We start from the raw sequence: 15160 nt of genomic DNA, 5'->3' as shown, positions 1-15160 counted from the left end.
GATCAGTGGTGGGATTCTTTGATCCTGGTGTAGTATACTACGAGAAATTGCTTTGGTGTGTTTGGGTTTTCTCGGTTATAATTATGTAAATTTATAGAGCAAGATAGGTGAGAGTGGAGACAAGGGAGACGTTTTAATATAATACTGTGTGTGCATGGATGTTTTCTGGGCATGCAGTATTATATTTATTTATTGACGTACGTGTAATCTCTAGCTGGAGCTTGGATTATTAGGCTCATTTCATGATTTCAGCTTGTACGAATTTTGAACAATCTTATGATGCATGTTTTTTTTCGTTTTTTTTTCTCTTACCCCCCGGCATGGTCTGGATTCATTTTTTATTTATTAATTGTCAACCACATAGTTGTATTTACTGAAATGAAAATTCTGCTGATAGGACAGAATTTTCGATCTTATGTTAATTATAAGGCAGTGATATTTTCACTTAATTATTCGTCTGTTCAAGCGTACACGATTTGATTTTGACCTCTTCAAATTTTAATTTCTTTATTATATATAAACCTTGGTGAACCAAAACCTTAGTTATGCCCCACTTTTCATGTAGTACAAACCCATAAATTCTTTAAAAATTGTATTAATTTTTACACAATCCTCATTTAATATCAAAAGTATTCCTAGCTTCATATTATTTACTTTCTCTTTTTTTTTCCCGATACCTCTTGATATTTTAAAAATGTTATATAAAATTTATTATGATTTAATCATTTATCTATAATGTGTTAAAATATTGTGAATTTTTTTTAATAACCTCGACTAAGCTAGAATTTTATTAAGCAAAATCAAAAGCACCAAATTAGGAGACATAAGAAACCTTATTCCTTAAAAATAGCCGTGAAACTATTATAGCAAAGCCAAAAAAAAAAACGAAGATGAAAACAATATAAAAAAGCAAAGATGAAAAATATATATAAAGAAAACAAATGAAAATAATAATTAAGAAATTCATTACCATTATTAGAAAAACAGCGACTCCGCTCCCAAAACCAAGTAAACTGAAAAAAAAAACTCCACATCTAAACTGAAAATACAATATGCAACACTATTGGCCTCACCATATGTACGAGAAACACGAAAAAGGATTCTAATTAATGGCTTAAGGAGGCTGCAAGGATGAATTTCGAAACAGTTGCACGACAAGCATGGAGTCAGAGTCCAACCAAAGATGCTGCCAACCTTTCTCGTTAAATATTCTGTATTTATGATTGATGATTTAACACAAATATCTAAAGAATAAATTATGCATTTTTTTTTATTCATAGTATAATGAAATATACTTCAAAATTCCAATAAATTCACATAGGCTGATAGGCAATGGTGTATTTGTTAAATTATGCCTCTTTCACCATAATGGAAGCGATTAGCTAGAAACAGATAGAATCTAGAAATAATTCAAAATTATTATCAATATATGACATGACGTTTGTAAATATGTATTTAATTTAAATAGAATGTTAAAATTATGACTGTCGTGTAGATTAGTCAGCAAAATTTTCTAACTGTGTATAAGAGAAATGGATTCAATCTTAATCTCACATGGGGCGAGAATGAATTGAAGATTGCAACTTCCAACATTCAGTCAAATGAATTTTTTTTTTCCTTGATAGGAATAGTATACCTTTCATTCAAAGGACTAACAATAATCAATAATACAATGTCACTAGGGTGTAACTACAGGCTTATATCAGACTTAAAATTAAAAACTTTAGACTAAACTCAAGAGTACGTTAGGCAATATCTAAAAATAAAATACAAATACACAAATACAAACACTACAAAAAATATGAACGACATATTTCAGCCCAAATAATTGGACATCCATCCATACTTGCTTTTTTTTTCATCTTTCTTTAATTAAGATGGTACTATACAATACATTAATAGTGCATTTACTTCTCAGATTGAGGAATCAGAATTATTGACAACATTTACTTCACAAAATATAATTGGAAATTAGAATTGGAATCGTGAGACCCACCGTAGTTGGGGATGGAAAATGAGAGACTGATTCCCAACGGGAGTGGAAATCAGTCTCCCAGTCACATGAATAATTATTTTACCCCCAAAAAATCTAAAATATCCATTTTGTCCTCAGTTCAGAAAAAGGTCAAACGCGATTGGATTTTTGCAAGATCGATTTGCAACCGACGAGAAGCAAAGGCCATGACTGTCACATGCCAAACGTCAAATGCAATAGAGCCAATTGTTGTGCATCACTGTCCCACACGAAGTAGATCATCATCCTTGCTCTGCTAATCGTTGCTAGTCGTCTACATTACCCGTCGATTGTCGTTGCCACTCTCCAAACTTCACTGCTGTTTATTGATGAAGAAACTGTTGTCGTCGCTTGTCGGTGATTTTTTATTTTGTAGTTATAATGATGATGATGATGATTTTTCATTTTATTAATATAAATATAATAATTATAATATTTTATTATTATTTTTGTCGCATATATTGTTATTAATAATGTTGTTGTTGTTGACAATAATAATAATAATAATCACAATCATCATCATCGTCGTCGTCATAATTATTATAATAAATAACAACAATAATTAATTAAGGGAGTTTAAATAACAAAACAATTCATTTTGATTCCAATACAAAGTAAACGCATTAATGACAGTCCAGTTCATTTTTGTTAAGTCCATTATTTATAGAGTTGGCATCTTATGGCAAGTTTAGTTAAATTGAAATTTTATTTATTGCATATCTGGGATTAATTTATTAATTCTCTAATTTAGTGAGATTATAATTTATTAGGAATATTTATTTCTTGATTTATTAGATGTCTAATTTAAAAAGTCAATTAATGATGATATTCTATAATTGGCGCATAAGATCTATTTAGAGTAAGAAGTTGGTTCAAACATGAAGTTTATTAAATGCTCTAGATATTTCTTGGGAGACAAGTAAGGTAAGAATATCATATTTACTCATATAAATTATAAGAGAAAAGAAACTTTTATTTGGAAAGAATTCAAGGATTTTAATACTTGCAATTTTCATCTCTGTGGAGAGTTTATGTGGATCTTAGATCATTAGACATTGGAGAATTGAAAAATTGAAAAATTGAAAAATTGAAAAATTGAAAAATTGTCATCAATCACTTTAAGAAAATCCTTTAGGATCGTGGATCAAGAGGGGTAGTAATTATTCAATAGAAGCATATTCAGTCTAAGATTGAGTAAACTTTATTTTGATTTCCATTCATCATTCTCGTTCCAACCCATTTTGATTCTTGTCTATTCCAATTATCCTTTAATAAACACACCATAATACTAAACTATCAAAGATTCAAGAGCGAGCAATGAAGCAAAGGTCCAATGCTTTCCACAGTAAGAGGCCAGAACCATTTCTTGGCTTACATGACGAGCATGGTGGTCCAATCTCTGGCTACAGTTTCGTCACAGAATTTAACAGAATGTGTAAACAGCTGCTACAGGAAATTAACAAGGGGGTAACAAATGACAACTAATCAACAATGGACGTTGAAGCTAAGGGGCCCCGACACCTGTTTTGTTGCTTCGAGTGTTTGTAGCTTCGACTTCAATTGGATGCTATTTGCTGCCGGCTTGGTTACTGTTTTGGAGATTTTTCCAACTTCGAGATTTGACAACTGTATTACATTTAATTTACTTACCCTATATATTTGGATTTTAATTCCCTCATGTTTAGGCTAATTCAAACGAAAACTTGTTTTGTAATCCTTGACTTTTTATATATGTTAACGATTCAGTCACCGACTTTCGAAGATTTTGCCAAATTTAAACCAGTTTGTATTTTTGTCACAGCACTGAACCTTTGATTTTGACATTCAATTCATATACATATGTCCTGTCCAATGTGCAACTAATGAAAGCCCTAGCCATCCGTCCGTATTCAAAATTAAAAAGTCATCCAAATGAATTACCTAACCATTTTGATTTTGACAATCTTCTTCGTATCAATTTAGCTTAAAATTCCTTCTAGTGGCAGTAGTACTGCAGTAGCGTTCCTTTGACTCTAAAACTCAACGTTGCCCCGCGTTTCGCCCGTCATTGTGCTACATTTATTAATTATTTCCATTTCTCTTTTGGTACATTTGTAATCATAAAAAACAACCCAGCTCTTAGTTGTTTCCCACATCATGGGTTGCTTATGTTATTGTCGTAAGCTAACCACTTGTTTTCCATTTGAGTACTTTTTTTTTTTTTTTTTGATTTTGTAGTCCACTGATCTCCTTATGTATCTAATTTGAGTAATAATGAAGATATAATGCGACATAATTCAAAAGGTTGGATATATCGACTATTGAAATGTCTATTTGTTTCTTATGTGATTGTTTACATATGTTTCTTTTTTTGGGCATGCAAAACATATTTCAAGTTTGAATTTATTATACAATAATACTGTACCTCCAAATTAATGTCTCAAACTTTTCATGATTTCATTCCAATCGTTAAGTGACATTTACTTATTGGAATATGAATTTTATCACTAATAAATTACTTTTTGCTTGATTGGACCATCCAATTAGTGAATGTGAAGTTAGATGAGATGATAATTGATTGGGATATTAGTTGGGCGGTGTAACATTACTTTCGGAGACAATGACATATACCTTGCCCATGATAGCAATATATTAGGTAATATTTTGCTAATAAAATATAATATCCGAAGCTTTGTAGCTCAAATGTTCCCAAATATACCACTGTCTTAGAAATAAAGTGGAGGTGTTCACTGGTTTAAGATGAAATGATTAATAATAAATGTTCTATCAAAACTCAGCAATTTTATTTGATTAAATAAAATCTTATCTTTATAAATTAATGTGAGAGATCAGCGTTACGAAGAAAAAATAATGAAATAACCACAAATTATTATAAATATTACTTTTATCCTTAAAAAAAAATTGATGTGACATAATATAGATAGTTGAATAATAAAATTATATATTTTTATTCGAATAATCATATTATGTTGATTAATTTATATAAAATAATTTATTCAAAATTTACGTGTTTACCTAATATTACTAATGAAGAAATAAGAAAATGCAAATTAACAAACAAATCTGACAGTACTTGAACCGAATCCCGAATAAGAAATGTGTGTGTGACAAATTAACAACAAATCTAACACTTGAAGCACCACATGTCGTAAATTGGTTGTGGGACGCAGCATCAACCGGTACAGTTAATTAATTAAGGTGCCAATTAGTTGAAAGGCTACGCGGCAGTAGGCACTGATGGGGGGTGGGACTCGGGTGTCGTCAATTAAGTCCAAGTTCGATTTTGGGGTTGGGATATTCCTTGGAGTCCCATCATGATTAATTATGGGATTACGCTTTGATATATTGTTTATATGCAAGCTTAAGTTTATGCTCGCTTTCATGGTTATAAAAATAATTATGTAGATTTTAAGTGCAGGCAAGGTTAGTGAGAGTGAGATAAGAAACAAAAGTTTTGTTTGGAATTAAGGTACTGTAATTTTTAGGATATAGTTGCTGTGAAAAAAAAAATTTATAATTATAAAATAAAATTAATAATATGTAGTAAATATAAATTTTAAATAATAATTTTGATAAAATTATTAAAGATATAATAAATTTTTTATTATATAAGTGAAAAATCACGTCAATATAGATTCCAAATTACATCAGTTAGTGTTTATCAAACATTTTAGTACTACTGTCCAACTTCAATTTCAAATGCACTCAAACGTGTATTAAATTTAAAAAAAATTGAGATGCATGAAAAACATGAATATTTTTTTTTTCCAAGGGGTACATGCAATAATTATTTTTATTAATGCGAACGAATAACGTGTTGTAACTAATGCTTGGTTATTTTTATTGGGCTGTTAAATTTTTTTGGATGGCAGGCCCACTTAGTAGAAATGAAAATTTTCGGCTCAAGTTGGGCCAATTGGTGGACATCAAAGCTCGCAATCTTTTAATAACGATGGTTATTTATTCCATCATCATACAATCAAGGAAGTGAAAAATGTGCGAGGGTTGTACAGTAAAACGGCACAGAGATGATAGATCTTTCTCGGCACATCTTCAAGATCAAGGCGATCCAGCTCCGGGCACGCTCATTCGTGGATCCGGTGAGCCCGATGGTCCCGTCTGCGGCGTTCGCTGTACAAGTTCCAGAGACTGCTCGCCTGATTGACTACACACACGATCAGATTTGGCGCCGAGACATTTGACTGCAGCCATTGTCACCCTTTTGGCTCCTAGCCTTGGGTCCCCCTTAGTCGAGCTTCCCTTGAAATTGGGTTAGGATTTCGAAATTGAACGAATCAATTGTATAAAGTAAAAATTAAGGAAATAACTTGCTGCTTTTAGTTCAATATTCTTAGCTTGGGTGTGTCCTAAGCTCTAAACGCTAAAAGTTAGTGGTAGGCACGTGATAGGGAGCGCTGTAACCTCTGTACTGTTGCCTTTCTTGAGACAATTATGTCATGTAACGGCCAATGCACCAATAATATTCGTAAAGGGAAACCTACGCTCTATCATTTCAGTCTATCAATAATAAAAACTAAATTCTCATCATGTCCAGCACATGCGAGCCCCAGTGTGAGTGTGACCCCACACTACCTTCGAAACTGGACCCCACCCCTACATATAAAATCTCCCATGACATCGCCATTGCCAACACCCCCCCCCCCCACGGTCTTAGCTACCAAACACCGGATTCGTATCTGTACGCGACACGTGTGTCGTATCATCCTCGTATCCGTATTGAAATCGCTTGGTTTGGTTGTGGACAGGATTATTTACGCCTATTATCATTATTATTAATTAATTCACTATTCATATATCTGATTCTGGTACAGTAAAGGCTTCTCTTAAAAGGGCTGTTCGCTTTTAAAGTAAACGCTCTATTTATTTCTAGGATGTATACCTGCTGCTTTTTTGTCGGATTTGGTTCGACGGTGCCTTAATAAAGAAACAACAACTTTAAGCAAGTTATAATAAAAAAAAATACAAAATTTCAGGTGCTAAAATGTAATTTGAAAACCCGTATCTTTCTTTCTTTTTTTTTTTTTAAAAAATAAAAAAAGGGGACAAGAAAAGAAAAGAAAAGAAAAGAAATTGGTCTAGTGATTTCAAACCCTATGCCCGAACAAAGTTCCACCCTCCCTTGTAAGAAGAAAGGATTACGTACTTTCGTATGTTTACATTCTCAGACTGGATGTGATTTCAAACCGATGGCACTGTGATTATCTTATCTGCATGATGACTTAGGGTTACGGACTAATACTAATACAATAATAATCATATGCTAAAGTGGCAATTTGACGAATGACGAGAAGATAAGAAAAGTTACAATTGCAATGGGCTTTGAAGATCAAATTGCTTCCCATTTTCTTCTTTTAGGGCATGCACTCGACGCTCATTGGAAAAGAACCTGAGGAGGTTTTCGTCTTGATAGAGTATACAATAATGAGTTTTTTTTTCCTTTTTTTAAAATCTTCTTTTTAAGAGAATAATATTCAAAGATCTTGGCAGCAGTCTTGTGAAACAACTTGCACGTATTATCATTATTGTCAAATCAAATAATATTATTTAGCCGGTAGTAGTAACAGTACCAAATATTTTTGATTGAGGGGGCACCAATCCATGTGGAATTTGACTCAATTTTGAGGAGCGAGTTGCACCGATAAACATGTTGAATGAAAATTGAGTAGTATTAGTAGTAATAATAATCGGCGGGGACAGGGCGAAAATGAATGAGCGATACAGAGCGAGTCAACCAGGAGAAAGCGAAGCACAGGGCTCGAGAGTGAAAGAAAAGACAGTGACGCACAATTATTGGGACTCTCGCAAATCATCATTCACCACCCAATTCTTCCTCTCTCTCTCTCTCTTTCTTTACGTACCCAAAATTTTAATCCTAAAGCAATTAATTTTTACTTTGCTTAATGACACACCCTCATTAAAATTCTGCTCACGACTTCACTAAATTTGAGGAATAGCATCCTCATCTAGAGTTACTGTTAGAGCTGCTTAATAATCTGATTTTTTTTCTCCCTTCGAATTTAAAACTCGTTCTTAAAATCAAAATTTTCTTTTTTTTTAATCTTAAATTCTATGTTAAGTCGTATGCCATTTATTTCTTGATTAATAATTCTTTATAAAATTTAAATGAATCAATTGTATTATTCTTCATAACCAATCAATGAATATTATATAATTCAAAATAACTTTTTAAATAAATAATTTAAAATGTCTAGCATTACTCTTACTCGTATCATTCATTCTGTGATGTCTAAGGGTTTGGAATTGCTATCACACACACATATAAAAAATACTATTTAATTAATTTAGTATTTGAATATAATTGTTTACAAGACATCACATAAATTACATCACCTGCAACGGTAATCGTTACACTTCATTATTTCTCATTTAACTTTTATATAAATTGCCCATACGACTCACTATCGTACCTCGGAAGAAGATCGATGCCTTTATTAATATCCACAAAAAGGGTAACTTCGGCTTACCAATATAGAACAAATCATGTGAAGCCCAATTCATCAAATTTAGGAGCTCCGTGTCCGCTAGCAATAAACAAATTAAGCCAATCGATTAGAGACAAAGAAGCAAGAGTCAACAACAACGAAAATTAAAAAGAAGGCTCTACTGCCTCGGGCCCCTAATTGCCTAATCACAACTGGCATTTAACGTTAAAGACACAATTATGTCACTAAAATTGGGGTACTTAACATATAGTTTCTTTGTATTATTATCATCATTATTCTATAATATAACTTTCAATTAGCCGGCTTTGGTACGGCGGGACAGAGGCTGCCGGAGTCCGTACTCGTATCATTTAACCGAATTGAATTGTTTAACTCCAATTATTACTACCCACTAATTTAATCGGTTTCACGTGATTGTTTGATAAAAGAGGTTCCTTTGTTTTCTTCTTTTGCTTCGCTATGAGGCTAGCTACATTTGAGAAAGTCATTTTCCTACTAGTAAGGGATAATTTTATGGAGTCGAGCCCTATTGCACAACTTTCATAATCATTGAAATCCAGTAATTTATAATTATTTCCTAAATGCATCAACCAATATATATTAATTATGACTGCAGAAATTTAATTTACATAAAAAAAATTTAATCTCGATCTGTTACAAATTATATTATCAAACAATTATTATTATTATTATTACTAGAAAGATGAATTCAAACATTTATTCAAAGTTGTGTTACAACTTACAATTATGAATGAACATATAATAATGGCACGAAGAAAAGGTGTGATTATTAAATTAAAAGTAAACGGACAACAGTTGTAAAAAAAAAAAATGAAAAAGAGGAGCAACAGTGGCAAAAATATTCAACGATTTTGAATTTCTCATGCATGCTCGGTTTTAGTCTTCGATCAACTGGTGATTGAAACGAAAAAATTGAATTAAGAATAGTGATTGTACAAGAGAATGGGTGGCCACTAAAAATAGAAGGGCCATTAGTAACATCAAATCAGGATTATGAAATTTATAATTGGTCGTAGTTAGTCTTAAATCAAAGCGTGTGAGGCATGGAAAAATCTGATAGTCAAATCACGAAGGAAAAATTTTATAATAAATGTGAAAACCGAAGAGCGTCTGTGAGGTCACGGTTTTAAGTTCAATCAACTCAAAAATCTCACATTAGTTGTTTTTAGCAACTTTTTAAAGCTTTTCATTATGCAAAGCTTCAAAGTCGGTGATACGAACACCGCTCGAGGGGCTTTGCGGTTCCTTTCATTGTTTACTTAATTAGCTTAGTAATTGATGATGTAACATCAAAGGTGTTGACCCAATTTTTTTCTTTTGGAAATTTTCTTTATTACGATGTATATGCTGGAATAAAAAAATTTTATCATTACTTTAATTGTTTCAATAAACAATATTGTTAGGACACCATTTAGATATTCTAGTAAAAATGAAATCAAAAGTGCTCCCAAATTTTCTTTTAAAAAAAAAAATCCGGTTAAGATTTTGATTTTGTTTAGCTTTATTAAGATTAATATACACATATTTCCCCATTTGTCTTTCTATGGTTAGTTTTAAGGAGTCGTGCATGCTCAAGCCCGAAGTCTAAAATTTGTAAAATTTAGATTGAACTATAAATAGAATTGTATACTACTTTAAAATAATTATACAATTTTAATTCAAATCCAGACATTTAGAATCATAGACCTAAGCACCATCAGAGTTTCAAGTATTTGAAATAGTGACAAGTATTCAAGTTATTGTTATGGATTTATGTGTTTAGTCAAGAGATATCTGACAGAGATCATTAGCCAATCTACTAGCTCAAAAAACAATTAATATCATATCTTATATTTACCAATTGATTTAGCTAGTAAAATATGTTATCAAGACCATGCAAAGGATTTCAAATAAAGTTATAAAGAATTTTAACTAGCTTTCATATAAATATTTTTAAAAGGAGTAACGTTGACTATTTCTAATTTTTATTTTAAAATTTTATGTAAAATGGTCTCATATTTATAAAGTGAATGATGAAATAACATATTTGTACTTACTTTAAATTTAAGTTGAAATTTTGAATAAAATTTCAAATGTTCGTTCTAACTCTTCAAAAACTAATTAATAATACTTGTATGTTTTCTTAATAAATATTTCTTATGTATAAGAGGTAATGAATCCAGATCAAGCAATATAACACATTAGCACTTAAGAGTCAATGCTAATATTTAATAAAATAAATAAATAATTCTGACCTGAATATGTATTGAATAAATAACTTGAGTACAAATTGGTAGTTAAAAAAAATTAAATCTTATTCATGCACTCTTGGTAAGAGATTTTTAAACGTTAGCATGAAGGGGGTCGTATTTATTTCGTAAATAATTATTAAGAAGAAATGAATCTCGATCATGTAATATGAGAGGGGACTTTAGAGTCAATGAAAAAATGATTACAAAGAACTATGAGAACCGATACGAGGCATTGACGAGCAAAATTAAATATTCTTTTTATCGCATTACAGGCTAAAGACAGATTAGAAGAAAACACTCGAGAATTCCGAAAAACTCGATTTACAATTAAAAAAAAGAAGAAAAAAAAAACTTTGGAAACTTATAAGATGATTATGTGTCAGTGAAAAACACACGATAACGAGAAAAGCTAGCCTTACTGATGCTCATGACAGGCATTTCCATTATCAAAAAATTGGTTCAAAAAAATTATATATTACGTGTCACGTGGGGAGGGCGTCTGTGATACTGAGGAATGGGAGACAAACGTGAGGTTATAATTTGTCTTTTTAATTTTTTCTTTTAATAGATTGCTTCGTAAATTAAAAATGTGAGGAAAAAAAAATCAAATCAATAATCTTAATTACAGGAAGGGGTCAGAAAAAGTACCAGCGGGTTTTCCGGTGCAAAGGACGAATGACAAAAAGCTGAAGCCGTGATACGTGGAAGAATTTTAACCGTCGGATGATCATGCAAAGATCATAGTGTTATGTTTGATTGCCGATTAGATTCATTGAAACTGCAAGAGAACTGTGGAGAAGTGCCCAAAGAAATTTTTCCTATCCATAAGTACAGATTTTAATTTTTCTTTGCCTTTTATTAAAAACACAATAAAACTTAAAACAGTTGCAAGTGAGAGAGAGAAAAAAGGGGGGGTTGGCTTTTGTCTTAAATGAGGATTGTGTAGCAGAGTGAGCGGTGCAGTTGCCATGGCGGCTTTGCAGAGCTCTAATTCTGTGTCATTATTGCTTCGAACAACGAAAGAAAATTGAAAGAGCTAAGTCAATCAAAGCAACCAACCATCCTCCTTTTACTATTTTGCCCTAAAAATAAATACTCTCACGGTCTCACTACTCGATTTATTTTTCCTCAAAAGCTGCAGAACCAGACCAAGATCACCAAGGGGGAAAAAAAAAAGAAACAATTTTAAAAACCTAGCCAAATAACCCCATAATTCAAACCCAGAAAATAATTCACAGTTAGCTAGCTATCCACAGTAGTAGTTGTACTGAAGTGATCACCGTAATTGATATAAGTACTAAGTTCATGCTGCTATGGATTTTTGGTCTAAATTGAGGTGCAAGAAATGGCAGGGTGGTTCTACTTAGGAGGAAGAGAAGAAGCAAGAAGCAAACAAGAAGAAGAAGAAGAGAAAGAAGAGAATCTTTATTTGTACAGATCATCAGCAAACGAGGAGATCTACAATAGCACCAAAGGGTTTGAATTATGGCCGCAATATTATCACCAGCAACAAGAAAATATGAGCAATTATCTGTCGTTTGGAGTGGGTCCTAGTCGAAGATCATCATCAAACTTCATCAACGCTGCTGCAGCTTCTGATGAGTCATCAAGATCGGGTGGTTTTGTGATGAGGCAAGGAGTTGGTGGAGGAGGAGGAGGAGGAGGAGGAGGAATGAACTGTCAAGATTGTGGTAACCAAGCTAAGAAAGATTGTCCTCACATGAGATGCAGAACTTGTTGTAAGAGCCGAGGGTTTCAGTGCCAAACTCACGTCAAGAGTACTTGGGTCCCCGCTGCTAAAAGGCGAGAGCGCCAGCAGCAGCTCGCAGCTTTGCAAAGACATCAACAACAGCAAGAACAACAACAGCTGAATCAACAAGATTCACAACACCACCACCACCACCACCAGCAACAACAGTTTCGAGGAGAGAATCCAAAAAGGCAGAGAGAGAATCAAGGTGCGTGTGTCATACTCACCACCACCACTACTTCTCTTTTTCCCCTATGTTGTTTTACTGTACAATATTACAATACAATACAATACAATACAAACAAACTAAACTGAAAAGAGTGAAAGAAATCTCGGGTTCAATTTTTATGAGATCTTGTAGAATTCTAAAAGAAAAGCTTTTTCTGTACAACAAAATCGTATCATTTGCGTGTGCGCAAGTCTACTTCCATAGTTGCCTTCCCCACCCACCTCCATTATTTCTCTTCCTCCTACTGTTTCCTAGTAAAACTGACGAAAAAAGTTGGTAAAAATTAGCAGTGCCTACAAATCTTTCTTTCCTAAATTGCTCAGCTTATTAGCTATGATTTTATTCTTTCTTTTTGTTTTGGTGTTGTGATTAGGGTTGGAAGTGAGTCAGTTCCCATCTGAATTGAGCTCATCAGCGGTCTTTCGTTGTGTACGAGTAAGTGCCATTGACGATCCAGATGAAGAGTTTGCGTATCAAACGGCTGTTCATATCGGAGGCCATGTCTTCAAAGGAATTCTCTACGATCAAGGCCCTGAAAATCGTTACACCGCTGCAGCTGAGAGCTCGCATTCGCAACAACTGAATCTTATCACAGCAGCGACGGCAACAACGACCACCACCACAGGCACAGTAGCAGCTGGTACAAGTAACCCATCTGCCAATTTGATTGACCCTTCACTATACCCAGCCCCTCTTAATGCTTTTATTGCTGGTACGCAATTCTTTCCACCTCCAAGGTCTTGAATCTTGATGATATAAAGGCCTGCAGCTTCCGAGCTAGCTTGCCTTATTCCCTTTTACAAAACTTCATTTGTCAATTGTCATGCAGCTACTATAAAATTAATTGTTGCTTTTTTTGCTATGTGGGTAGTTTTTCTAGTAGATTTTAACATCCAATGAAGTACAAAGCGGATATTGATGATGATGCATATGATATATATGGGGATGTTGGTTTTTGTTTTTCGAGTTTCAATTGAGATTTGCTTAGTTAAATTTTGATATTATCGATGATTCATGATATATTGTTTTCGTTCTTAGTGTATGTAATGGTTGCAGCATGTGGATGCGTGTTTTTTTTTTCTTTTTTAAATTCTTCAGTATATTTGTTTTTGTTATCTTGCTTAATTTCTTTATAATGTGTTTTTTTTTTTTTCCGTGAGTTGATTTTGTGTTTGCTTTCTGGTTGGTGTTGAACTCGAAACCACTTTTTCCTGCTTATCCGTTTTCTTGCCGGATGAAAATGGGACGAGATAGGTTTCGTGTTTGGTTAACCAAAGAATTTTTAAGCTTTTTTTTTTGTTTTTTTAAATCTCTGAAGAAGAATAAAATAAAAGAAGCAGCGCATGGGCAGGCTTTGCATTTTGCTTGCAAGTAGCCTTTCTTGCATTGTTGTCAAATGGCAATTCCCTCATTACAGCTCCAAAAGTGAAACCACAAAAATGAACAAGTTACGACTTACAAGCTGCTCTCTTTTTACTCTTTCTTCTCCTTTCTCTCTCTGCGTGTCTGTCTACATACGTTTGTACACAATACTTATATACTTAAATAGATTACATCAACAGGCATTTATATCAACTACTTGCCTGCAAGACGATAAAATTTGGCTGGCTACTTGAACAGACGTGCATGGATGTGACCCTCTTAATAGAATGGAAAGTGCTTGTCACAGCTCATTAGCTGATAAGGTTTAATGCTCTTCCCTGCAACTACACACATGTGATTTATGTTATATGTAGTCTAGAACTAATGATATAGGATATGGTACATACAGTTTAATAGGGGATTAAAGATGCTTCCATAGACTCCTAGATTTAGTACATTGGAAACAAGCAGAAAAGCTTGTGAAACTTTCCCTACTTCTGTAATAATCTGACCCATAACATGTGCTCTTATGTTCAGTGGATTAAGACACTACACTTTATAACAGATCCATACACTATAGTTGTGATTTTTTCTGCTGTACTTTATTTATCTCTCTGACAATGGGATTGAGTCATAATATAACAAAACTGTTGTAGGTTCTTCTTGTACTAATAAGAAGCCACTCTAAGAATTTTATATTTTGGCGCTTTAGTGTCCTCTTTTGTTAACTGAGGAGTTGTACTCTTCATCTTCATTACAGTGAGAGAAATTTTAAGTCTTTTTGGGCAGAGTTTGTGGATTGATATTTGCCCAAGCCACCACCTGGAATTGAAAATTTTGGTTTATATATAACTCTTCGGTCATCTTCATGAATGCATCATCAAATGCATTGTTCATTGTTAATCTTAACAGTCAACAATTTTTTTTTCTTTTCAAAAAGCAAAATTTCTTCTTCATTATCAAGAAAATAGAGTTACAAACTCTTTAAGTGATAGGAAATATGTCTTTTAGTATTTGAGATTAGCTCTTGGGTTATTAATATAAATAATTGAGATAATTCTCAATTTT

At 33.0% G+C, this 15160-nt stretch overlaps 1 protein-coding gene across 3 annotated transcripts; it reads left to right on the top strand.

Annotated features, from left to right (window-relative positions):
* Positions 1–11614: 11614 nt before the first annotated feature.
* LOC18042934 (protein SHI RELATED SEQUENCE 5) lies at positions 11615–14758 on the top strand. 3 transcript variants are annotated; one of them, XM_024185016.1, is made up of 3 exons: positions 11615–12709; positions 13104–13442; positions 14280–14758. In XM_024185016.1, exons 1-3 carry the CDS (start codon positions 12097–12099, stop codon positions 14405–14407), a joined length of 1080 nt encoding a protein of 359 aa, XP_024040784.1. In that variant the 5' UTR covers positions 11615–12096; the 3' UTR covers positions 14408–14758. The 3 variants fall into 3 exon arrangements, with proteins under 3 accessions (XP_024040784.1, XP_024040785.1, XP_006435091.1); XM_024185017.1 differs by having other exon boundaries at positions 11616–12709; positions 14293–14758; XM_006435028.2 differs by lacking the exon at positions 14280–14758 and having other exon boundaries at positions 11616–12709; positions 13104–13686.
* Positions 14759–15160: the final 402 nt, after the last annotated feature.

Source organism: Citrus clementina, unplaced genomic scaffold (assembly GCF_000493195.1).
Source record: "Citrus clementina cultivar Clemenules unplaced genomic scaffold, Citrus_clementina_v1.0 scaffold_5, whole genome shotgun sequence".
Classification (NCBI taxonomy): Eukaryota; Viridiplantae; Streptophyta; class Magnoliopsida; order Sapindales; family Rutaceae; genus Citrus; species Citrus x clementina.
The sequence above is the reverse complement of the archived record's forward strand: the minus strand, read 5'-3'. Positions and strand labels throughout refer to the sequence as shown.